This window comes from Onychostruthus taczanowskii, unplaced genomic scaffold, assembly GCF_017590055.1.
Source record: "Onychostruthus taczanowskii isolate IOZ18803 unplaced genomic scaffold, ASM1759005v1 scaffold28, whole genome shotgun sequence".
NCBI lineage: Eukaryota > Metazoa > Chordata > Aves > Passeriformes > Passeridae > Onychostruthus > Onychostruthus taczanowskii.
The window spans coordinates 7,792,090-7,819,309 of record NW_024500128.1 but is presented as its reverse complement, the minus strand read 5'-3'; the positions used below and the strand labels follow the sequence as shown (position 1 = coordinate 7,819,309).

The 27,220-nt window shown below is 38.1% G+C and overlaps 1 protein-coding gene across 7 annotated transcripts in view; it reads left to right on the top strand.

Moving 5' to 3' along the window:
* The window catches only part of ELMO1 (engulfment and cell motility 1), a 302,722-nt gene that overhangs the window by 142,378 nt on the left and 133,124 nt on the right, over positions 1 to 27,220 (top strand). For all 7 annotated transcript variants that reach the window (XM_041407809.1, XM_041407811.1, XM_041407814.1 and 4 more), the window contains one exon: positions 12,604 to 12,712. In XM_041407809.1, the coding sequence (XP_041263743.1) occupies positions 12,604 to 12,712 (109 nt within the window). The remainder of the gene's footprint in view (positions 1 to 12,603; positions 12,713 to 27,220) is intronic.

The window sequence follows — 27,220 nt, the reverse complement described above, 5'->3', positions numbered from 1 at the left end:
AGTCTATAAAAGCTCTGGGAGAAAGTTGTGTACAGGTGTCTATTCTGTCATTGCTGAGTCAAATATTCTAGCTATTACTTTTTGCAAGTACTGCTTTTTGCTTAGGCCTGCAAAGAGAAGAGAAATGAGCCTGTGCTTTTGCCAGATGCATAATGGATGACCATGAACTCAGAAAGGAGTAATTATGCAGAAATCTCTGACCTGCTCCAAGTCTACCAAAAACTCACAGTATTTTTTTTGTGGAAAGGAGGATTAAAGGATCAAGTGCTTTGAGAGGTGACTGAGTTGGCAGGGTACTGAGGGTTAAGATGCTGCCACTAAAACTACTGCTGTAGGAGAGGTCATGCTGGGAGTAAAATATGTACAAAGTGTCACAATTTACTTGCATAACCTATTTCTGCCCCCTGCCCACTCCGCTTCCTGCATTATTTCAAGGTTATTTCAAAGGTAGTTAGAGGAGGTTATGTGTTGCATCTCTACAAGAAGAGGCATACAGCTGAATAATACCTGCCTCTGAAGAGAACAACTTTTCCTGCACTTTATTGAAATCGAATGCTTGCCAAGCATAAACCAAGCAAGCACAGATAGGAAGGGAGGACAGTCACAAAAGTCAGTGTCTGGAGTTCATAGGGATGGTTTAATTCCCCAAGAAAAATGCTCATGCACACCTGCTTAAAGAAGGTTTTGTATAGGAAGAAAACAGTAGACACACCAATCATTTCCACTAAAAGTCAAGAGTGGTCTTTTAATATATGTTATCATCTGTTTTCTGTTTGAATTAAATTGGTGTCAAAGCTCTAATAGGTTTGCAAAAGGCCTGCTGATATGTATGGGCATAATACCATACCATGGGATTGCAGGATTTGCTCTTTAAATGGGTCTTTCTCCTCCATCTGAATCTAGCAATAACTTTAAAAGGACACTGTGGTAGTATGCAATACAATAGTATTTATCAATCCCTCTAAATCCCTGAAATCAAGGGCTATCTCAGGTAATAAACAAAGAGCATGTTTTCTGGAGAAACTGTGCTGAATGTGTTTTTGTTTATGAAAAGAAAATTGCTTACTGTTTCTCATTAAAATTTGATAAGATCTGGACTGTGCTACTTCATACTTATGAAAATTTTGTTTAGAGAATTAGAGGTAGCCAGTGCTTCCAAATGGGTCAGACATGTTTCAAAGGAGTGTGAAGCATTTGAAAGAGGACAAAAATTCTGTTGAAATAGAGCTTTCATTGATATCTTTAAAATTTTTCTTATTTTTTCATATTCATGTTGCAGTTGCGGTCTTAAAAATTGGATTCAGTGAAGCATGTAATTAGCCACTTTTTGGAAAGGATTTTGCTGCCGGCTCAGCCCTGTTTCTATAATGCAGTATTTTTGCTGCTGCATTACTGAGAATTTTTGTTGTTTTGAGCTGCCTGTTTTTGTTCCTGCAATATTCCTGTTAGGAGAGTGCCTGACTACCTCATGTATTTCCCTCCTGAGAAAGAGCACACATCCACTAGAATGCCTTGCAGAGGCACTCTCAGATTCAATTGCTTGCCTAAAGCTGCTTTGGGGACTGTAAATGTGCTTTGGGAGTATGTTAGTCTATCCACCACTCTGAGGAGTTCTACTTAGTGTTTATACAGCATTGCTGACGCAGTAGGAGCACCTCTGAGATGATGGTGTTGTGCAACTCCTACAGCGTTCATAGTCTTTGATTGCAAAAGACGCCTACTTTCTCTCTCTTTGTCTCCTTGACTTGCTAGCTGGTGTACAGTAGTTTCCTGTGGGCCCTGACATGCCTGTTCCTTTTTCAAGTTCCTTATTTCACATGTAACATTACCTTTCCTCCATGGCCTTTGGCTCCCAAACCTCCCACAATGCCAATTTGCTCTGCTTGTACAGCCCGTTGACCTTGCTTATTTTTTCAGATGTATTTCTACTCCTGTACCCTAATAAATTTTTTCCTGTGGTCAAGCTAAAGTTTCCACAAGAAATTGTTAGCTATACAGTCAGCTATGCATTTGCATCCTGAAAAACTTGTTTGACAGGAGCTCTTCTCTTTTCATTGTTGATACTAAGAAAATAGTTTGCTTCCTAGGAGGAGAGATTATTTTCAACTTTTCTCTTTGCAATTCAATTGATTCTTGTGCCATGGGTTAATTCCTAAGCCCCAGATACTATCTCTCTGCTATGCAGTAATTAGAAATTGAGGCTGAAAATCAGAGCTGGTTTGAAACAAACTGGGAATATCTGAAGTTTTCCCTGATAGAATGTGATGTATTAAGCAGAGACACTATCAGGAAGTCATAATGGTTTCAGTGAGTGTATTGGCAGTGCTGCATTTCAATGGAAACCACAATTCCCTGCAGTCTGACCTATGACTCTTAGGGTCATGGAGCAGGGGCATCCTTAGTTCTTGTATTAATGAAAATAATGGATAAGCAGAAGTTAGAAGAGAATACAGTCAATAAGTGATGTCTTCTCTTTTCAATCCTTGTTCTGCCTCTCATAAGAGATTCTGCTTAGAAGTAATTTGCATAATAAATAGATTAGTTAGGTAGGAAGGATGTCTGAAACTGAAGTGCCCTCTTGGGGGCTTCAAAGACCAGTAGAAAACTAATGTACTTTAGCACACTAAAGTCGGAAGAGTAAATACAATTGCAATTTGTTAAAGAACATGGGTGTGAAGGCACTGCAGCAGATGGGTGATTCTGCATCGTGAAAGTAAAAAGCATTTCAGGGTGAAAATATGGGTGTCACACGGTGAAGGAAGAAACAAAAATAACCACATTTTTCCCCCTGTTTTTTTTTTTTTTAACTACTTCCCCACAGTCTACTTGTTTCATTCACCTTTTCTCCATTGTATACTTTTTCCTGAAATTGCAGTAATATGTTTTCTCTACTTGCTGTCTTCGTTCACATAAACACAGTGTTTATACAAACTTTTAGTTAACAGATTTTAAACCTCAGGTTTTCATTTGCCATACAAGATGACTGGAGCCTCCAGTAGAAAGATTGTTTAGTGAATGGGAAAAAAACAAACATGTTCTCTTTTCCTGTGTGGTGTCATTGGCTATCATTGTTTTTTTAAAAAAGTGTCCTATTTAATTAGTTTCCTGTTAAGTTGTCTTTTCTTTCTCTTTAATTAATTGTCTGGTGCTATCAGTGACTGATATACACTGGGTTTTTTAATGTTGCACTTAAATAATCAATCACTGTAGAGGCTTGGCTTTTAATAGGTGATGACATAGTATATGGAAGGCATTGATGGAAGTAATGTTGAATTTCTGCAAGAAATTTTAAAATTTTCCACAGAAAATAATTGGTAGCTTCCCAAGATCCATAATTATAGGACAGCTAGAGTGTATAATTAAATTTAACAGAGAAGAAAATGATTGGAATAGAGCTTTGTGACAGATAATTTTTTGTTCTTTTGTAGCCGACAAGTCATGTGTTCCCCCACTTTCAATTTATTCCTTTCCAAAACTACTTCAGCTTCACATTCTACTAATTTTAAAAATAAAATTATAAGTTACCGTTGAAGGCAGACTTTATTCAGTACAGACATACTGAAATTTTTCTTACTGGTAACTTGTAGCAGTGTGCTTTTTAATTTTTCTGAGTGTAAAGAGTCTGTGGAAAAAAACCTTTCTCATTCTAATGAATTTGATGACTGACAAAATTGGTGGCTTGTCTGTATTTTTCTTCTGTGTTTCTGACCAGCTATATTCTAGCGGGATTCACTGCTGCTTTGGGGTCAGATTCTGCCTTGAGAGGACACATACTGTGTCTCATCATTTTGTTTAAGCACAAGGGATTGGTGCTTCAGGCCGAAAATGCAAATAAAATTAGCAGCTTTGGGTCTGAACATTGGCTGGTCACCTATTTTGGGTTCTGTCCAGGTGGCTGCCTAAGTTTTTGTCCAGTTCTTTGCCCTTTATTCGACTAGTAGGCTCTTCATCTGTAGGCAAAATACCATTTTACTCTAGCCTGAAATTCAAGTCTCATCTGCAGAAGAGAAAGTTTATCCCTTTTCCTACTGATTTTATCTATTTTGTTAAAATATTTGTTTGATATTGCATGTAAGATTTTCCATATAATAGATTATCGCTGGGGTGGAAAGGCAGTGTTGAAATCCATGCTGAAAATTGGATCCATTTTATAATGGATCCAACACATCTAAATTTTTGTGACTGATGTGTAAGATACTTAGTGGTACGCTCTTAGATTTTCTGTTCTTGCATTTAAAACAAGTTTTAAAAGTTATTACAATGTTCCAAGTGAAAAAACCAAGCACATGGACTTTGATTACCTGAAAATTAGAAGCTGACTTGGTTCAAGAAGCTTCCCCTGAATTTGCTGAGCTAGTAATTTGGTTACTCACACAGTTTTAATGCAGGGACACTTCTTCCCCAGCAGCTGCATTTGGGGAGGCTGAGGAGGGACCTCTTTTGCATTTGAAGCTTTCAGAAGTCAGAGAGGAGGAGCAGGTGCTGTTTGCAAGTGCCAGTGATGCAGGCAGGAAGATTGCTGGCATCCTGCAGAGACCTTTCAGAACCCAACTGGGTTGAGTCACAGTCAGACTGTCTGCCGTATACTTTCTAACCCATGCAGTTGTTGTATAGGAGGCTGCCTACACATCCTTCCGTCAATTCACAAATCTCCTCGTGCCTACTCACTCTCTCCTGATCAGATATGAGGAGTCCAACATATAATTTCAGCATTTTATGAAATAAAATTGAGCTTGATTTCTGCCATGCTTTCCTCCCCTCCCAGAAATGGTAGCAAAAGAGATGTAACTTTTTTTTTCTGTAGACGGTAGAGAGACAAATGAGGTTTTTTACGTGAGTCTTCCTAGAGAGTCTTGTGAATGAATGCTAAGAGTCCTAATTTCCTAAGCCATGTACCGAGATTATTAATGTGTTCTTGTCTTTTCTCAGCGAAGCTTTCCATTCCACTCATATCTGTCTTTCTGCCTGTGTTTTCTTTCTTCCCAAATATCAGGTAATGTTTCTCCTTTACATGACAACCCTGAGGACCTCCATCTCTGAGGGGGATTGAGATGGGTCCCTCTGCAGTTAGAGATGCAAAATCCTGGAGGGGCTGATTGCAGCATAAACACAACATTAGCACTGAGGAAGGGAATCATACAGGAGTCATGGCACTCTCTGCACAGCCCTGTGTGGAATGTGCAGTGGGACACATATGGCATGTTACAGCTCTGCATGACTTCAGATCCCTTTCCACCATTCATAGCACTCCTAAATGTTCCCAGGTTTATGGCAGCTGTTGTCTAAATGACACCCTGATCCATAGGGCCCAGAAATTGTTGCAAGCCTAGCAAGTGTCCTCAAAAGGTTTTGAATCACACCAAGGTTGCAGCTGTAGCATACAAAGATTGGGCTAGTTTTTGTGCAGCCACAGTCCCTCCACCTGCAAAGCTGAGATGCTTGTGCATGAGGAGATTGTCTTGATTGTCATGGATTTTCCCATCTACCCTGTGTTCAGAGCATTTGTGATGTAGCTCTGGCTGCCAGATGTGCTGTAATGGTTGATGTTTTTCTCATATAGCCATACCACAATAACATCAGGGAACCCATGGGGCCTGTTTTACATTATGAAAGAAAAAAAAAATTCAAAAACTTGCTATATTCTGCAAATACTGCAGGTTTCTGCCTTCCACCTCTGCCATTGGTGAGCCAGGAGACAACTTCAGGAAAAGCATTGCCTTCTTGCATTTGTGGAGGAGAGAAGAGGAGTACCTGACTGGTAGTTTCCAAACTGGGCCAGTTCAATGCCCTCTCACATACCTGTGATTTACAAAGTGAAGAGCACATTCTGGTGCTGCTTCTGAAGATGACAGGGCAATGCAGCCTTCTCATCTTGGGCCTCACCACCAGGATTTATGATTATTTGGTTGGTTCTTCATAGAGAGAAGAAGAAGAAGAAGGCTCTTCTGCAAAGAAAGGAGGAAGATACAAGACAAACCACTGCATACTTATCTTTAGATGGACAGTAAAAATTGCAGTCATGCTTCATGCTAAGCATGTGTTTGTATGAGAATGAAAATTTATCGCTAAATGAGAACCTGCAGAACCATGCATATTTAGCTTGAGATAGTTTTGGCACTATATTTGTTTGAAAAGTATAAGTTCATCATAATTTTCCAGAATAAACACAACTTTTGGAAATGTTAAGCCATCTCATATCAGTGGCTCCTTTCTTATTTTTCTATATCTGTAGAAGGTGTCAACTTTTCTTCCACATCTTTGTTTAAATTGCAATTCTAGTGTCTTCCAGAGGCAGACAGAAATAACTGTTGCTTTATTTTAGCTTTGCCATAAGAAATTTTTATAATGACTCAGGAATGTCCTGGAAGAGTGAGATAAGAGAGAGGAAGCATTGGAAATAAAAAATACAGCATCAGAGGGGACAGTGCAGAGTGAAGGATGTCGGAAGAAGACTGATGCTGAAGCTGAAGGAAATGACAAGCTACCCAAGGAAGAAAGCAACGTTGGTGATGAGATGAATGGAAACTGAGTCTGTCTGCAGTAGTCTCTTACCCTTCTCAGGAAGCTTATCTTAAAGATTTGCTTCTTAGACTTACCTAAATCACCTAAATGAAGAGGGAATTGTAAAGCCTACCATATGCGATAAGGAGGCTAAGGGAAAAAAAAAAAAGCAGTGTCAAGAAAAGGAAGAGAATCTCTGCAATTTCCGGATATTTAAATGCTGCTTGACCTTTCATTTTGGGTCTAAGGAAGTTTTTATGATCTCTACTAACTAGCTCTCTGAACCTCTTGATATTAACCTGCAGCAGGCTGCTAAAAAGCTTGTTCTCTATTCAGACAGGATCATTTTACAAAATTGGTCTGTAGAAATGCTCCTTTTTAATAGTGCAGCAATATTCGTTGAATTGCCTGAATTGCCTGCTCTGGGACTTATTAGAAGTATTAATGCAGCTACAGTGGATCTTGCCTTTCTTTCAGTTCTGTATTTATGTCCTAATCACAATGAATCTCTATTTCATTGCCAAGCTCTGATTTTGGCTCGGGAATCTGAGAATTACATCTGCAGTTGCCATGGGCAATATGCTTTGAGACAATTTCATCTTTAATGTGAAGGATTAAGGGACTGGATAAGTCGATATTTCTTCCCAGTGAAGGAGAAATGTTTCTGTCTGGTGGTTGCAGCCTCCTGGATTTTGATGAAGAAGCTTTTGAAGACACCTGTCTTCAAAATTTTGCCTTTTGTCAGTCATTAACTCTTAGATGCAGGTATAAGCTTCACTACTGAAGCTGATGCAGACTTTTAAAACCCATGGTAGTCAAGTGTGGAAAATCCTTCACTTAGTCCACTGCCTTCTGAGGGTCTATTTTGGGTTCCTGAGGTAGTGACAGACTCAATGAATAATTCAATGGAAAATCAAAAAGGCACTCTGCCATAAATTTAGAAAATCTTTTTAATTTTAAGTTTGGTGTCTTGTATGGAGTTTTTTTGCTGCTGGGAAATTTGCATTATTTCTCCGTGATCTTGGCATGATACTTAAATTTATTTTATTTTAAATTAAAAAATAGCTTTTAATATTTTTATTTACTAATTTTGCATATTTACGTTTAATATATTTATTTTCTTTATTATGAGTTTGGAGTTTTTTAAAATTAAATTTAAAAACAAATTTTTATTTTATGGCCAGGCCACTGGTAGGTATCTTGTTAAACCTCAGACAGTTTTCCTCATCCCATCCATCCAGTCTGTCAAGATCTATTTTCTCACCCTCTAGTAGATCAGCATTCCCATCCACCTTGGCATCATCTGTGAACTGACTGAAGGAGCACTTGGTCCCCTCACCCAAAATGTTGACAGAGATATTAAACAGGACTAGGCTCAATACTGATCCCAGGGGTGCACTACTTGTGGCTGGACACCAGCTAGATTTAGTTCTATAGACAGATGGATGTATCCAGTAGATAATTTAAAATAATAACTGTTGAATATATGGATATCACTGATTTTCTAAAAATTTCGCCTCCTTACATTTAAAAAAAAAATTTTTCTATCTCTTCCTTTCTCCTCTCTGCTAGTCAATTAATCTCATTCATTTTCTTCTCATTTTATGATTCACTCAGTTTATCTTTTTTGTCCTTCCATTTTCTGAGCGTTTTTGCTCATGTTTATATTTACAAAGAACATCACTAAGGCATTTCCTGTCTGCCCTCTCTTGGTAATTTTGTTTTGTTTTTCTATTGAGATTTTTGTCTGGATTTTTTGCTCTTCCCTAAAGAAAAAATATACATTGTTGTTGAATACTGCACATTATGGTGGATTTTTTGTCTGCCTTATGGTAATGGGCAGTATTGATCAGAGACAAAAGAGGAAGAGAAGAGGATCTGCAAAATGTAATACTCCTGTACTGTGAGCTCCTTTTGGTTTTTAACTGTATAACCTCTAGTGTATTATAAACTGCATTTCCATGTTTGACCTACTCAATTCTGTAACTTCACAAGAACTGAAGACAGAAAAAACTGACAGAAATAGATTTGTAGTATAGGAATAAAGGGCAGCTAAGTAAACCAGTGTCAAGATATTACTGAAGTAAGATGGGATATGAGCCAGCACTGTGCCTGGGTGGCCAAAAAAGCCAATAAAATCCTGGCTTGGATCAGCAATACTGTGGCAAGGACAGTGATTGTCCCCCTGCACTCAGCTCTGGTGAGGCCACACCTTGAATCCTGTGCTCAGATTTGAGCCCTTCACTGCAAGAAGCACGTTGAGGTGCTGGAGTTTGTCAAGACAAGGGCAACAGAGCTGGGGAAGGGTCTGGAGCATAATGAGGACCAGCTGAGGGAACTGGGAATGTTTAACCTGGAGAAAAGGAGGCTCAGGGGAGACTCTACTACTCCCTTAAAGGAGGTTGTAGCAAGTTAGGAGTTGTTCTTTCCCAAGGAAGAAACAACTGGACAAGAGGAAATGGCCTTAAGTTGTGCTAGTGGAGATTTAGGTTGGAAAAATTTCTTCATGGAAAAGGTTGTCAATGACTGGAACAGCCTGCTCTGGGGAGTGGGGAGAGGTTGAGTCACCATCCCTGGTGGTATTTAAAGGACATGTAGATGTAGGCACTTGGAGGCATGGCTTAGTTAGTGCTGGACTCAACAATGGTTGGGCTGGATGATCTTAAATATCTTTTGCAACCCAAATTATTCTGTGCTTCTGTGGTGCCAGGAATTCTACTGCAATGTCCACGGTCTCTGCTTTTGAATATTTGTTTTCCCCAAGCAAAATTTAACCACTGTAGCTGCTGACTGTGAATGTCTGGTGGATCTGCAATTCACTGTGGATTTTTGATGGGGAGGCGGAGGAAGATAAAGGGTGGAGCACTTAATGAGCATTAATGATAGATCTCCGTTTAAAGGAAGGTTGTGTGGGCTTGCAACTTCCTCACTACTTTCCTTCCAGTGGTAAAATAACTGCTGTGATAAAAACGTGACTCAAGCCAGGAGTATGCTCTATAGATAGAACAAAGTGTTTTCTGTCTTGAGCTGTGTGTTATATTTCTTTCCCTGGTATTGTTTTCACCAGTTTATGAAGGGATCGTGTCCATTCCCTGCTTATTTCTCCTCCGTAACCAGAGTGATAAAGGAAATAACATTAAAACCATGCCCTTATCAGCTCTATTTATAGCATTTTACTTTGGAACAGGATATGAGTCGTGAAGTCATGAAAAGAGTATTACAAATATAATAATGAATGTTGTAAATCTGTTGCCAAGACTAGGAATGATTTCTCTTTGGATATTTATAAGAACCTATTTTTTTTCTTTCCCTTTTTACTGTTGCTGTTTCTTGCAGAAGATCCATATCTGTCAAATTTGCCTGCAGATATTTAGATGCAGTAAAGAGCTGTCCATCTTACTTTCTTAAATAAATGTGACATGGCAGCACTGCTTTATTTTGTACAGCAAATGCTAAGAAAACTGATGCTTGTAGAGAGTGTGTCTGAGGATCATTTTAAGACTGCTTTACATATTGATTACTCAAATTGCCATTTAATTTGCTGTATAGCAATACACAGTGCCTTAACTATTTCTCTGGCATTCTTATTGATTGCTGTAATTCTGTCTTACATTATATGCATATATGGTGTCACCATTAAATATTTATGTGCTCATGAAATGTTAATATGTCAGGTTAATGTGAGACTCAACAAAGTGCATTTGCCAGAAGCAAGCAGAAATACATCCCCATGCTTCCCTCTCCCTCCCCCTTGCCCTTTCAATTTGCCTCTCCATTGATTTTATTACCAGTGTTTCTCTGCTGTATCTAAATCTGTGTCGAAACAACCCCCTGCTCCAGTATGCAGATTTTATGTTTTATTATGTGAGAGATAAAACAGGGCAATAAAAAGAACGAGAGAAGTGATCTTAGGGAGGTATTGAGACACACAGCTTTCCATTGCGCTGGTGCTACTCTATCATTGCTTCTGCTTTGGGGTGTAGAACTGTAGCACTATCCTCCATGAGAGAGAGTGAAGCAGGATGACTCATCCAGAATATAAAGTCATATTCACATGTTTCTTGAACAGTGGCTGCAGCAACGTAAAACAAAAATAGCAGGGATGTTTCTCTGATTTACTGTTACCCAGAGATGACATGGAGCAATTACATGGCATTTAAACCAAAACTTAGAGAAGGAAAAGTCCTCATGACATACTCTGGAACATGATACAGTTCTGTTGGAAAAGGCCAGTAAAAATTTGTGGTGATAAAGTATATATAATGTCCCTAATGACTTTCTAAGCTTCTGTGGGAAATGTAAGCAATCAAAGGAAACATCAGCAGCACTGGAAAACAAAACCGAGAGATCACGCTTTCTCATAACACAGAGAGCATTCATCCTTTCACATCCCTGGGTGTTGGGTTGGGAGCAGCTAGAGGCTGCCCTTAGTACTGTAGGACTAAAATAGATACTTTTTGAAGAGACCTTGGCATGCTGTGTGAAGCACATAACTTTCCTACTTGCTTTAGGGTTTTCACTCATTTCCCACATGTAACTGCTTCACAGGAAAGTCTTCTAGACCTAAACAGTCAAGCAGTCAAAACCAAGATCTGGAGAGTGAGGGAAAGTTTTTAGTGCCATCCAGCATTGAACTGCTCCTCCCCATCACCTTTCCTCCTGGTTTTGGGTGGAATTCCAGCCTTGAAGCCTTTTGCAAACCTTTCTTTGCTGTAAAAATGGAAAGATTTAAAACAAACAAGTAAAAAAACCACAAACAAGACAAAAAGCCAAACAAACAAAAACCGTGATGGAGATGGGGGCTAACAAGACAGGAGGAATGCAAGGCAGAGAGCAATGTCAAAACACCTGTTTGTGAAAAAAATTTAGAGGTCTTCTGGGACTCTCTGCTGCTTGGCAAAATATCTTACCTTTGAAATTCATTTTCTTCTTCTATCCCTCATCCCTAGGCTATGCAGCAGCTGTTTAGGATGAGGTTTTTCTTTTTGTAAAGTGGCAAAGTTTGTTCTGCAAAGACAATTCTTACTTAAAATTTGTTTTGACAATTAAATTTTATTTCCCAAACCCTATTTTGCTCCTTTTTTCAGGCTCACTGCTTCATTGAAATCTATAGTATTTTTATAAATTTCCATTTCTTATTTAGTTGTAGTGCCAAGGAAAACTTTATCTCCACTGTATCAGATATAGGTATATAAATGTGGAAGGAGTTATTTTCTTCCATTTATTTTACAGTGTCACTCGATAGAGAATGCAAAGACTCTCCTTCAGTCATTTTTGCACCATTCATGGGCATTCTTGATACAAGAATGATTGGTCTCTGAAATGTTTTGCATGCAAGCAAAAATTATTTTCGTAATAGAGAGAATGCCAATGTTTTCTTTCTTTGTGCGCTGTTAGATTTTGTCACTTGGGCCTACTTTGAAGACTGACTCCAACGAATGAAAATTCTGTCCCAGTTTGGTTTTATAGATCCTTCTAGATGTGTTCATGCCTATCAATAATTTACCTAATTTCCTTTAACCAGCACATTTAAAATTAAACTATTTCTTTCTCTTTGGCTTCTACTTCAATTTCTCCAAGTGAGGGTGTTGCAGAACAGCAACATTGCATAGCAATGGCAAAACTTCCCAGTTGGTCACGGAGCAGCACTGTTTATATGTTGCTTACTGCCTCAGACAAAGAATCATAGAATGGTTTGGAAGGGACCTCAGAAATCATCAAGTTCCAACCTCAGATCAGGGAAACCTTCCACTTGACCAGGTTACACAAAGCCCCATCCAGCCTGGCCTTGAAGACTTCTAGGGATCCACAACTTTTCTAAGCAAGGCGCTGTTCCAGCGCCTCACCACCCTCACAGTAAAGAATTTCTTCCTAATATCTCATCTAAACCTACTCTCTTTCAGTTTGAAGCCATGACATAAATGGCATAGATCATTTAGCTGCAGGGAAGACTAAGGTTTATGAAAATACATTTTCCTGAATTCCCCCATACAGTTTCCTATGCTAAGTCTGGTATGTCCCGTAAATGTTGGATGTGGAGAACAGTGTCGCAACTCATGGGTTCTTCAAACTGATTGTTTTCCATTTTGATTCCACCTTCAGATTGTCCTGGAGAACAGCAGTCGAGAAGACAAGCATGAGTGCCCATTTGGCCGAAGCAGCATTGAGCTGACAAAGATGCTGTGTGAAATTCTGAAAGTAGGAGAGCTACGTAAGTTGATCTGTTTGACCTCTACGAACAGTGGAGTTCAGTGATACCTGAGTTTTTTCAATGCAAGAATTTTCTTCCAAGAAGTGTTTCTTGGTATAGTTATACATAGAACACTGGCACTCGGAATGATCATGTCTGTTTTCTCTCTCTTTTACTAGCTCGTGGCATCACAGAGATGAGGGTGGAATAGGGGAAATGGGCACTCATACTTCTTACATAATTTTTCTGCTGACCAATCTTATGGCTACTGCTTAGCTCTAATCATAGTTTTGCTGTCTCTGAGGCCTGCCTTTTGCAGCTTTCCCAAACCCTCTGATTTTATGGATTCCGACAGCATAATTTCTAGAGGAGTCAGTCCATTTGCCATCGGGTGATTTGGTGTAGGAGTCTTTGTGGCCGTTACATTCCACGACCTTGTCCATAGGTTGGTTTTATGTAAGAATCATGGTCATTCTTTGTGGGATTGCTAATCTAAACTGACACATCACATTTTTTCTTAGATATCTGAAGCTCTATCTAAATATCAGACGATAGACATATAATTTACTCTGAAAGTGTGATATGAAATACTGTATTTTAATACAGAGTAAACAAGCTGTCTTTTCCTTCAATTACAGTCCCTTGACAAATTGTTAGATACTGTCAAATAGAAGAGCATGTCTCTATCTTCATTAGCCTGTAGAGTTGGTGTTTATCGATATATATAAATTTCAGTTACCCGTCAATAATATTTTGGATCCAGCTGCAGTCTGTTTTGGCAAGCTCTACCAACAAGTTTCATTTTCTCCTTGCAGAAGCAGGGGACTCAACTGAGATGATTTGCTTCCCTCAGAGACATCTTCCTTTTGAATTTTTTTCCCTACTAAAGATCTTTTTCTTTTATCTTTGCACCCAAGTCCATGAAATGTAATGAGAGAAGAGCAATGTAAAAGGCAGCAAGAGAGCCTGTAGGTATTGTCATTCCTATTAGCCCTGCCTATTGCAGCTTTTAAATGTAATGTCTTGAGAGAATTTATTGACCAAAAAAATCCCCAGCTGTCTCTGTGCAATGGACCAGGATAAAACCTGTGCATTTCTTGCAGCTTGCAAATTGATATTTGTGTTTGACAGACCTAGACAAATGAGGCAATATGGCTTTTGAATACCATCCTAAGTAAACCAGAGTTATTAAGGACCACATTCACTATGTATATAAATAAAGAGTGTAGCAACTATTTTAGATGTTTGGCAACGATAGTGTGTTGTATAAGGTTCAGACTGTAGCAGACACGACTCTTTAAAATAACCTTACTGCTGCAGTTGAGGTGTCTAATGCCAAATCACGCATGACAGATCTCTCTGATTTTTTCTGTTGGTAAATGTAGGAGGGACATATGATCTCAATAGAGCTGTAAGCCTACTTCAAATAAGTGCTAAAGATCAATTTTATTTTTACAAATGCACAGAAGAATATCTAAAATGCAATGAATAGCTTTGTACGTTGGTTTTAATGTGTGTCCCATCACTCCATGGGACTACTCTGGAATTTGTTGCTAAAAAAATTATTGATCTTCAGGTTAGCCAAGTGCCTCAGATTTCCTTCCTGCAGTATGATAAGTCATTTGATAAATAAACTTTTTTTTTTTTGCCACAGACAGTTTTGTCATCTATATATGCAGGGGGCTGTATGTTGATGATTTGCTATGTATGATACTGTTTGTCCTGATTGCTTCTAACTTCTGCAGATAGATCCTTTCATGTTTTAATTTTTTCCTTATCTTTTTTTTAAGTGGGGACTGTGAATAAAATAAGAGGATTTGGGGTAGGAGTGCAGTTACCATATCTAGAAAATACCTTGGTTTAAAGACAAAAGGAATTGTGATATTTTAAAATCTGTTTTTTGTTTTGATTGTGAATTGGTTTTTTTTCTTGGTGTTTTGGACAGGGGGTGTTTGTGGGTTTTGAGGTTTGTTTTTTTTTTTGGTTTTTTTTTTTTTTTTTTTGGTTAGAGTAGTTCTGTGGTTTGGAAGTGTGGCATTAAAAAAAAAAAAACCTAAAAATTTCCCTGAGGATAGCTCTGGCTAAGGGATGTTACCTGCTAAGGTTCTGAAGGCACTTGTTTCAGTGTTGCTGAGGCTGCAAGTCTCTGGCATGCTTGGTGTGCTGAAGTGCAGCAGGCTCCCGTGGCGGTCATTTATAGGTGTGGGATGTTGCAAATATCATGGTGCTAAGGAGAAGCACACTGGTGCTTCTGTTGATAGAAACCAGATACCGCATGAGTGACTTCTGTAAAGTCATGCTGATCTACACCCACAGAACATCTGTCTCTGGATGCAGCAGTCTATGTCATGGCCGTATATTCACAGAGGACAGAGCTAAGGTTACTTCTAACTCGTCTTGACAATTCACCTGTTCACCAGTGTGCTTCCTTAATGGTTTTGTTTATGTGGAACTCCAATTGTCATTTGAAAAGGCTGTAATAAAATACACCTTTGAAATAATGTGCAGAAAATAGATTTCCTGAAAATGGCTGTCACGGATGCACATCTAAATGACCTGTGATCAGCAGTATATTCTGATAAGAAATGCAAACTAGAACTGACAGCTCAGGAGAATGTACATTAAGGGTTTATGCTTCACTTGAGATTAAATAGTGTATTGCTGAATAGGACTGGACATCTTAAAAACCAGTAGTTATAGTTCAGGGCAAAGATGTCCCCATTAGTTTGGATGTGGTAGGTTTCAAAATATGTATTTAAGGTGGCCCATGTTTCTCCAGATACTCAAAACTCACTATTATTGCATTGCAATGTCGAACTTTTTTCCTAGCAGTTTCTGAATTGTATAATTTAAAAGCCACAATAAATGACCTTGTGCTTGTGAAATATTCAGCGGTAGAAACTTTATTTTAAAGTGCAGAGTAGATAAAAGCTGCTAGATTGTCCATTATTTATGAAGAGCACTTTAATGCTGATTATATTCCCCTTGCTCCACCGAATTAAATACCTTTAGGCAACAAGAAGACATTTTGCTATTTCTTTTTGGTCCTCTCAAGCACACATTCATCCCAGAAAGGACTCACAAGACAATGTTAAAGGCATGCTATTCTACTTTTGTATATCCACAAATTAAGGTTCTGGACTTCTTAATTTTTTTACTTTGATTCCAAAATGTCCATGACTAGAAAATTCATCTCTTTTTCAGCAAAGCATTTAAGTGTATGTTTAGATCCTGTGTAAATAGAGAAAGCTCAAGTGCAAACTGTGAGTTGAGCATATGGTAACTGCTTTACAGAGGTGGACTTGCCGAGTAGAGGAGGTAAAACTTAAGAGGAAGGTTGGTGTAGTGTTTTGGTAACATGGAAGCTAGAATGCAACATATCCATAAGCCTCTTCACTAAAACTTCTGATTCAGGAAAGAGTGGGATATTTAACCATAAATCTTTTAATCCTGTGCTACTGTTGCTGTTAAAAAGGCATTGAACAGAATGTCTTCAATGAGTACTTCCCCAGGCACTCATCTTAGCAAACACTGTAGTAATTCTGATTTCTGCAATAATAGCTTCCTTTGTAGATCTTGTTGAACACAAGGATTTTCTTTTTGTCCTCTGTGTCTTGGAGATGACATCAGATAGGAACACTGTGACCCAGTGGTCAATCTTCCTCTTCCTGTACACTTAGGTACTCAGACATTCCTTATTCCTAGTGCACTGACAGGTTTACGAAGAGGAGAAAAGGTGAGGCCATTCGTAGCTTCTCCTAAGTAGCTATGAAAGTTGAGGTAACCTCCACCTTCCCTTTTATTCAAGTCTTAGTACATGTCATATATGCTCAGAGGAGAAAGAATACCCATGAACAGACTTCCAGCTTTGCAAGGAGAGAGTAACATTGCAGATAAATGTAAAAATTAAAAAAAAAAAAATCCAGAAAACCTTTGACCTTCCAGAACTGGAGTTAGTACATTTAATGGGAGATGACAAGTTCATTAAACCTAGTATTTGTCATGAGTGAGAAGCTCACCATTTTGCTTAAGTAACCCAAATGCTCTCTGACCTGAGCCTACAGTGTCCAGCTCTCTGCACCTCTGCTCAGCACGTGACACTGTTGCTACCCTCAACATCCCTTGAAATTGTCATTCCTGGTGGGAAATGGTAGTGAACCAGGTTACCTGATATACCCAGAACTAGTAAAACTTCTTGGACTTGTTGCCTTCTTTCCATACAGGTTCAAATGAAATTGTTTAGCACTGAAGCAGGTGAAGAGGCTTGTAGCCGGCAGAGGAATGATAAATTAATACTGTGTGCACTGAGGAAAGATAGTGCTACCAACAGAGCAGTAGTCTAAAGATGTTCATAATTATTATGATGTTTATTAACATATTGATATAAGTTAATCTTTGCATTATGATGATTATATATATCCATTATCACTGCATGCCTGGAGTTCTCCTGTAGTTAAGGCATGTCAGATTTCATGTATTTTTCAGTGCATTTTTGAGCAGGACACAAATGTTCAACTACCAATGTTCCTATTTGATTGTTTTGATGAGGGATGTTTTTTGGGGCTTTTGCAAAAATCTGCAGTCAAGTTTTAGGACAGACCACAGGGATACATGTCACATGTCAGATACCTATGTATGGATTGTCCTAAAGCTTCTGTCAGATAAACACCTTAGCTGGGGCTCTTGGTTTTCTGGCATGGGGAATTTAATTATTATGGGATTTGCAAGAGTGAAATTAGCTTACAGTATTTTTTTTCCTCAAAAGAGAAGATCTAAATGCAATTGTATTTTCATGTGCTTGATGATGTTGTGCATGTTTTTGCTATAGATTTCTTGCTGCAGTTATTGCCCAGGTTCCAAAATGCTCTATAAATTCATACGTTGGTGTCCCTTTCTCAGCCAGAATGCACTGGGCATTGGAAGGTGTATAGTGATATTCATGGTTGTGCCCACTGAGATGAAGGTAATCAAATCTCATGCTTCAAGGAATAGGCTGATTGCTGCAAGGGTCAGGAAGCACTTTTTCTCTTTGCACAATTTTTCCTCTGCATTGCCCAATCTATAGTGTACAATGTATTTTGTTTCTATTGGCCTTTCCCTGGAAGCACATTGGTCACTTCAGGATGTGCATTCCAGACCTGAGGACTCATGTGGCTTGATTTTCCTTTTCCTACAGCAAATGCAATATTTTTATGACTGAATGTCATATTTGAAATTATTTTCCCCTTGCTTGAAAGCTAATTACCTTTTTACTCTCCTCATCCATCTCTTTAAGTTTAAATAGAATAAAGCCATAGAAATAGTAAATAAAAGAAGAGATTTTCTTTTAGTGGCATTATTCCGGCCTTTTTTCTTGTAATTTCATTTTCTGGAGAGCAAAGAATTTTATGAGTCAAGAAATGTTTGTTAGGAAGTTGAAAATCTTTCCTGGTCAAAGAGTTATTTAAAGAAAGGTAACAATTTTCTCTTTCATCATGAACTTTCATTGTGAATGCAATAAAAGAATTAAAAAGATATTCTAACCTCCTTTGTTGTAGCTTTTTGCTGCATTTGTTCTTACCTTTCCACCTTTTTGTCATCTTGCCCAAACATCATCACAACAGATGACTCCTGTTCATAGCAAAAATTAAACAGATTGTGACTGAAGGCTAGCAGATAAGCAACACTGGAAAACTGGTTTGTAGCAGGAAAGGGGGCGGGGGGGAATATTTCCTTTGGAAACGTTGCTTGCAAATTAGCCATTCCTGACTTTATGGATATTAAATATGCTTGTCCTTCTTGATGCAGAACTAATAACTTGCTGAGTAGTCTAAACTGTACTTTTCTTGTGTATGAAAGCAGAATCTTGTTTTATTGAACAGTCTTCTCTGTATGCTAGAACAATCCTACAGGAGAGACAAAATGAAGATTCCTTTTGCTAGGGAGATAATAATTTCTATGCAATTAACTTCTTCTTACTCTAAAAAGACTCAGTCTCTTCATGATTATGGCAAAGTGTGAAGTCACTAGAAAATTTCTACTGTAATCTCTGAGAATAGGAGCAACGGAGCTGCTTCTAAGCAAGATGCTTGACTTTTACCTTTGAGTGACAGTGAGACAGATTTAGGAATGTTATTTTCTTCACATGGTACTGATGCTTTCAAAGCTGGTACAGCACTGACTGCTAGGCCAGTTAATTGGAAATGCTGGCCTGCCCACCATCCTCTAGTGTTTTTACCTATTGTCTGCCCTATGGTCTTTGATTTCTTGGAGCAGGGATCCTAACTTGTTTTGTAGGTGTGAAGTGCTTAATTTTATTGAGGTTTTGGTGCATTTAGTGCATTTGGTGCATCTTTAGCATCTTTTAAATTGCATTTACTCAGTTTTAAATATTATTATTAATACTAAAGAGCATGGTGCAGGGAGAGCAACTCAAAAAACACTCAGGAGCTAGAAAGAGAAATGGGTGCGGTTTGTGGGGTTTTTTAAGAAACTGATTAATGTATCCAAAGGACAACAATGGTAGTTTGATTAAGACTGAAGAACTCTTTCATCTGGTATTGAAATGGGTAGTGAGAATCAAGACCTGAAAGTTAAAAACTAATAAATTCAAACTGGGAGTAAAGTGTAGGCATTAGCTATAAGGGTGCTGAACTAGGGAACTAGTGGTACAGAAAGCTGAAGAATGATGAGAGGAGAAAAAAGAAGTCATGATGTTGATTTCCTGCAGTTAGTGGAAGTTGTAGCTCCGGCAAATTTGATGGCATGATAGATTAGCAGCTGTAATTTGTTTCAATGCAATTATTGAAACCCATCTCCATGATTTTTGATTTTTTTTTTTAAATAGTCCATAATGTAGCAACTTAAAAGTCTGGGCAGATGTGACAATAAATAAGAAATGTCAAAGTAATTTGGATTATTGCCATAGAAATAAGTTTCCATAGGTTAAAATATTTTTATTTATTTCCATAGGAAAAAATAGAAAAATAAAATCTCCAAAATATCTCCCATTTCAAAAACTCTGCATCTCTTTTGGGCCTGTAGAGCTTTGTTAGCTGTTCATTTGGTGTGTTCCACAGCACTTCTTGGTTTCCCAAGAACATAAAAATACAGCAAACTTCTTTCTTACAATGCCAAACCTTGGCTGTCCTGGAAGTGGTTGAGTCACCGTTTCTGGAGGTATTTGAAGGATGGGTAGGTGTGGCAGTTTGGGACATGGTTTAATTATGGACTTAGCAGTGTTAGATTTACAGCTGGACTTGATTACCTGAGGGGTGTTTCTAGCCTAAATGATTCTGTGACTCTAATTCTGCCTTGAAGATGGAAGCAGTAGACAAAACCTTGTAATAAAATTCAGGGGTTTAAAGTTCACTTGAAATGCAGAGGAAAGGAGCTTCAGAGAGCTGAGATGTTTGCTGCTTTTCTGGAGCAATTTCTTTAAATTTTAAGGGCTACTCATTGTTCACAGACATTTTACTTCTGAGCAGGTTGAAGTTAAGAGAAAAATAATCTTTGAATCCATTTTTTACCTCCTAATTTCTTTTTATGTGGTAATATTTTGTAAATATAGATTTACTAAAAGTAACCATAGCCTCTTGTATTTTGTAGCAAGCTATGCTTCAAATCTGAAGTTAGACCTTAAGGTTTCACAGCACTGCTGTGCATCAGACTGGAAATTTTGCAGCTGCTCCTTTTTGAAGAGTAATGTTGCTTAATGAATTGTACACAGAATTGAGCAACATATAATCCCCCCCTTTTTTTCTTAATGGCAAATTTTAGTGTATATTAATGTTGTTTTGTGTATTCCAGAAATGTTTGTGTTGGCAACGGTAAAGGGTTTTCAGGGTGAAAGATAAGGTGTGTTGCAGGTGAAGAGGTGCACCTCTTCCAAAGAAAGTTGCAATGATTTTGGGGGCTGAGAACAATTGCATTAGCAGGATCTCTGATGAAATGAGCATTATCTACTGATTCTTTTAGTTTCCGAGACAAAGCCGGACTTGCAAATGCCCGTAACTGTGTAGTATCCTGGGAAATGCACAAGGCCTTGCAAAGAATAGTCTCTTCACTCAGCAGCTGAATATCCTTTAACAATCCTTTACTGGAGTGGCTTTGAGGTGGCCAATTCACCATTAATTGTCTCTGGTTATATCCCTGCACATGAAGCCTCATGGATTCTTACAAGGCACTGGAGGCGCTTGTGGGTTGCTGTTGAGTCAGGTCCTCAGTCAGAAAGCTTTACTTTCTTAGACTTTTCAACTTTGTTTATTCTAAGAAAAATAGATAACTTTTAAACTGTGAATCTGCAGGGGGAGCTTCGGAGCTCTGCAAGTATTTCAGATTGAAATTGCCAGGCATCTGAGAGAGAAGCCTGGACAGAATGCCCTGGTGCAGTACTCACTGGGGTAAGGCAGGCACTGAGTACAGCTTAGAGACATTTGTCAGAACCTTTTCTCTGGTTAACACATGCTGCTTCTGGAGCCACAGGTTGTGCACTTTAAAGCTGCTTATGTTTATTTAGGCTGACAAAAAAACCTTGGTTGTCTTGCTTGGTGGACCAAACAAGTGAATGCAAGTGTTCTCAGGGAAAAAAAAAAAAAAAAAAAACAAAAAACCAAAAAAAACCAAAACAAACTAACCAAACACTAAATCAGAGACTAGTTAGGTTTTATCATATAATTGTACTTATGTTTTGACACCACACAATACTGTGGAATGCTACTTTAAACTTATTGATCATATATATACCCACTTGAAACTGGAGGTAGAAGTGTTTTCATGGAAAGGTTATGCTTAGCCATCAATCATTCCTAATCTCTTAAACAGGCCATGTGCTTGGTTTTTTTTCTTTGCGAGAGTGTTTTCTCAGAGGTAATCAAAACAATGAAAACAAAGTAATTAGAGCCTGAGATCTTAATATATTTTCTGTAAATTATTTACCATACATTATAAATATTTAATTCTGTCAAACTGCCCTTAATGTATTTTGTCGTAAATGTCTTACAGTCAAACTCTTCTTTGAAAGTAAAAAAAACATTAATGGTGAGTAACCTGAATGACTGGAGCTATGCTGTGAAGGTGACACAGGTTTTTAACATTGGGTTACTGATGTTAAGTACGTGTTGAAATACTATCTGTCAGCTTTTTTTCTGTTGAAATGCTTCCTAATGAAAAGCTTAGGAAAATTAGCTTCTTACAATTAAACTTCACTTGCTCTTCTTGAAGAAGGATAGATTGGCTGGAACTGGGACAGGAGAAAGCTGCAGACCCTCAGGCCTCTCACAGGCCTTAGAGATGTTCACATTCAGCAACAGCTTTAAATAGTGCTGGCTATGTCAAATGAAAACAGGAGTCTGTGGTGTTGTATTTTGTTCTGTTCCATGAGGGGAGATTTAAAAAGAGAGTACATCCACTCTTGAAACTGCCCTTTCAGCTCTGCTTCTTTACTCCACAAGTTCTTTTCCATATTCCTTGATTGGCAGAAAAATTGTATAAATGTTTAAATGTCATGAATGAATTTTCATTACATTTTTCTTTATATGTGGGAAGGAATTGAATTTCTTGTTTCATAACATTTCTGATCTCTTTGTGCTAAAGATATGTCATGGCTATCTTCTGTAAAATGAAAAATAACTTCCATGTAATTTTTAAATATAAAGCTTTAATACTTGAAAGAAATGGAGAGGGAAGAGTGCTTTTGATTTTGAGAGGAATTCCACATAGCCCAAAAAATTGGTCTATGGCATTATAAAAACTGTAATTGTGATGTAGTGTTGTGGGGTGGAGACAGGTAGTGAAGCCATGACCTGCTGAAAACTTTGCATAAGGATCCCATCACTCCTGTAGGGCACTGGAAGTGTAAGTGGTGGCACAACTGGCACGTTTCCAGCTAACCTAGCTGCACTTTCTGTTTCGTTATTTCCTGAGAGTTTTGAAAAACTGTGGTCCTTGTTCTTCTCAAGGGCTTACAATTCCTCTCACCTTTCCTTTCCTTAGTGTGTCAGGAGGTCCATGTAGGCTCTCAGGACACCTCTCAGAAACAGCAGCCTCCTGTAATTCCAGCAGTTTTTGGACAACTTGGAGCTACATTCTTTGTTGTGTTCCTATATGTGCTGATAAGTCATTAGAGGAATATAATTACATGCTTACTCCAGGATCTTATTACAGTGTGTACTTTGTTTATAGGGAGACACAAGTGCAAGCACCAGTGCAGATGCTTGGTCTTTGTCTTTGAAGCAAGGTTGTCATACTAATCTAGGCTTCTGTGATTTTGTATTTCCTCTGTTGGGGATGTTGTACCAAAATTGAGCTCTCTTTGAAGAATTATTAGATATGTAAATGCTTTCTGACAGAAGAGCTCTGAGCTGCCACTGAACACCTTTTAATGTAGTGTGTATGTACTGGTGGCACAGACTGCTGAGACTCTCTTCTGGATCTTTCCAAGTATTTTATAAAGGAAAAAATCGTGGCTCCAGTTAGGTATAGCCTGTTTTCCCTTTATGCTTTATTTGTTACTGAAGTTTGTGCACACAGTTTATTCTTTCTCTTGCAGTTTCAAATGCTGTGCATTAACAGACCTAAGGCCTCCAGCACTTCTAGGTTCCCACTCTTCAGTACTAAACTGCTTATTTTTCCTGAGTGTTTGTGTTATATGTGCACAGCTTGCTAAGTTGCTTGCTAATAATTCCCCAAACTGGCTGGTGGCTCTATTTTCTCCCCTAATTACCACTACAGAGCATCAGTTTAATTATTCTATCAAGCCTTTAAGAAAGGATTCAAAACATCCATCAGCTCTATCCAGATTTGTTGTCTCTTCACATCAAAGACCCACTTGCTGACAGACACTTAAAAAACCATAGCATAATGATGTTAGCTGCAGGCATGTATGAAGTGACTGATAAGGAGCTAAGGAAAAGTGTTGGACTCTTTGTTCATCTGAAGCAGGTTATCAAGGCACAGAAAATCATCACTTTTTTGTGTATATGTGGGTGGGAAAGAGGTTGTTGGTGTAACGTTGACTCTTTCAAGCTTTTTGCAATAAATCTTCTTCTGCTGTATACTAAGTCCTGTTTGATTGTGCTTTGACTGGCTGTACTTCATTTTTATGTTTGTAGCTTTTTAGCACAAATATTTGCATAGTAAAAATCTGAGGGAAGATCTCTGACAGTTAATTCCTTGGGCCTTTCCAAGCTCTGAATGACAGTTAAGCACCAAACTTACCAAAACAGAAGGCACAGCAAATGGCTTTATAACCACAAGTTTCACTTGTTTTCATCTTGATATTGATAATATATTTTTTCCTTCATGCGTTTAGGTCTCCATAGTTTTTGGTGTCTGGCATGGAATACAATATGTTCCTCCCAATCAGTAACAGGACATTGTTTTGCTGTACAGAATGGGACTGAACACTATAGAATTCAGCACAGGTTTGTCACAGGGTGCAGTGGAGCTTGTAGAACTGAAATTCTCATTTTCCAGGTAGGCTGCACAGTATCTCCGTGAATAGCTCAGTTGTTAATCATTTGAGGTTTTTAGAATGCTAGCAAGCATTACCTGAGAGATTAAAGAAACTTCAGGAGATATACCTAAGCAGGAAAAGTTACCTTTTTCAAAAATGATTGAGCCATAACACAGGAGTGTCATTGCTAGTTTTGCTTAAGGCAGATGCTGTTATCAAAACAAAAGGAACCATTTTTTTAGAGGAAAAAGTCATCAGAATCAGTGCCAATGAAAAGAGACTATGAGGAAGTGAATGGTTTTCCACAGAAAAGAGTTTTGAGTATGTCTGTCTAGGTCCCATATTTATTAGTTAATAAGGATGCAATTACTTTTAAATTAGGCTTTGATTTTTTTTGCTTTGCAGTACAAAAATATGATTCTTCACTTGAAAAAAAAAAATTCAACCAACAAACAAGTAATGTCTCCTTTTGAATTCTTAAGAAATCTTTGGTGAGACCTAATGGGTAAAAATTAAAAATGTCCAATTTCTTTCCCATTTTTTTTTAAACATTAAGCCTTGTGATTTCAGAGGTAACAGTTTTGCAAAGACACTCTGTGTGGAGCCCAGGTGCAAGCTGACCATTGCCATGAAAAACAGTGAATCATCTATTATAAAAAGTTTTCAGACTGTAAGAACAGTGCAGCCCCCTCTTTTTTACTTTTATTGCCAGCTGTTCTTATATCACTTTTTTCCAGATATGTTATGTGAAGGACTTGTGGTAAAACTAGAGAAATTCCTACCATGTCCAGCTGCAAGGTGCTGTTGGAACTCATGGTCCTGATGGCAGCTAAGGTCTTAGATGTTGGTAGGCTTTTCCTAAATTAATGTCCCAGAGTCCAATGTATTTCCAGTTGGGGAAGTTTGCTGCATTTTCATACAAGATGTCATCTGGAAAGTGCAGAGGACCACTCATCTACAAGAGTATTTTGATCATGTGCTATATTTAAAGGCATTAAAAGTGTTGAAGATGATTTGTGAAGTATTGACTTTTACAGACAGCTTGGAAACCTGTCTTGGAATTCTTCTCTTCCTTCAGTTTCCAACAGTGGAGCCATCATCTACCCCATTCTTTTCCTACCTCTTCTAAATAGTGACAGGCAGCTGTAATATTTTCTAATATTTTTTTTCTTGTGTTTCAAAATTATGCATTTTTGGTCCCATGAATACCTAGGACAACTACAAGATTTTCAGTGCAGGCGGTTTAGAGCTCAGTCTCTTGTGTTCTCTGGCTGTGCTTTGTTTGTGCAATGGTGAGGTTCCATTTGATTCACCCCCACCCCCATTGTTAAATATTATATCTTTGTGTTTTAGAAACATTTGAGTTTTCAATATTTTTTTTCCTAATATTTGCATATTAATAAGTCATTGAAAAACATTATGTAAATTTGATATCATGATGAATTTATTATCTAATGAATTGGCCTTTAAGGGTAACTGTAGAAAGCTACTACCAGCTAGGGAGATGAAATTTGCTAATAGTTAACTTTTCTATTTTCCATATAGGAATTTCAGAAATGGGCTTGTGGAGGAGTTGCTTTGGTTTGGTTGTTTGTTTTGTTTGGTGGTTTGTTTGCTTTGTTTTCTTGTTTTGGGATAGCATTTCTTTATTTGGTGTTGTCTGGTATTTTTGGTTTTTGGTGGGAGGGATTTTTTGTTGGTTTGGTATTTCTGCTAGATTAGCTCTCTGGTTTGGAATTGTGGGGTTAGAAATAAAAGAAAAAAAATTCCCTGAGGATAGCTCTGGCTAAGAAATGTTACCTGTTAATGTTCTGAAGCCACTTCCTTTGGTGTTATTGAAGTTGCGAGTCACTGGCGTGCTAGGTGTGCTGGTTTGCAGCAGGCTCCTGTGGTAGCTATTCATAGATAGGCATGTGGAATGGCCCAGAGAATAGTTGACACCTTAATTGTCTGTTTTGTTTGCTCAAGTGAGGACATAAAGCTGTTCCTATATCTGCATCCACAAAAATTTTGTGTTATGTAGAAAACGTTCTCTTTACCAGACAACTGAGAGCAAGGAGAAGAGGTGGTGTCTTTCCATTTTTAAATTAGGAATGGACATCCCAAGACTGATCTAAAAGTCTTAAGATCTCTCTTATTTGACCCTTTTTGAGGGTCAAAATCTGTCATTGTTTTCTCTGCGTTTATCAAAGTGAGCTGAAGAAAAAAGCTCTAAAAGTGCAATTTTTCTGATCGCAGTACCTGGACTTTCAAAATGATGCTAGATGTGGTGCAACGATAGAAAAATTCCATTGTTGGAATTTCTGCATTAGGTAGGTGGAGCCTTAGGTAATTATGGATGTGTTAGGCTGGAATTTTCAGGGATCTTCATGACAGCTAGAATTTAAAATCTTGTGGATTTTGTATCCTTTAAACTTCCCAGTTAGCTGTGGTAGCAGCAGCATCTTGCACTACTTAGTTTTGAAAAAGATAAGCTGACCCTCAGACAGAAAAATTTTCACTGGGAGAGCTATTTCTGTACCTGCTCACTGACAATGAACAAATAACAGCATTTCCATCCTCTCTTTTCCACCCTCAGATTCCAGGGGTGGGTGGTGACAGCTTGAAGTGATTAGATATATTTTTGGAAATCTATTCATTTAGAATTATAAAAAAAAAATATGTTTTTCCCTGCCACTACTAAATTATAAATTTTTAAGTGTTTCTGTATATACTTTGGTAAAGCTGCCACAGTTATTTACTTCTATTATTCACTCCAGTTTAAAACTTCTGCAGTGTGTGTGTGTATGTTCCTTTTGTTTTCTCATTAAATGAACTTCTGCACGGCCCAGATTACTGTACAAGTATTAATGGAAAACAAATCTTCCCATGCCACACCACAAGTGGTGGTTTTTATTGGAGATTGGATTTCACTTAGTACAGCAGGGGACAATATTCACGAAGAGCCTTGCCAGAGCATTGGCAGGGAGGCAGCTGTAGAGGCTGGAGAAAGGATCAGATGTCAATCCTCATAGCACACACGCATACACCTAACAACCAATTTACTGGGAAACTAATTCTCACTTCCTTATAAAATTCGAAGTGCCGTAAACTTC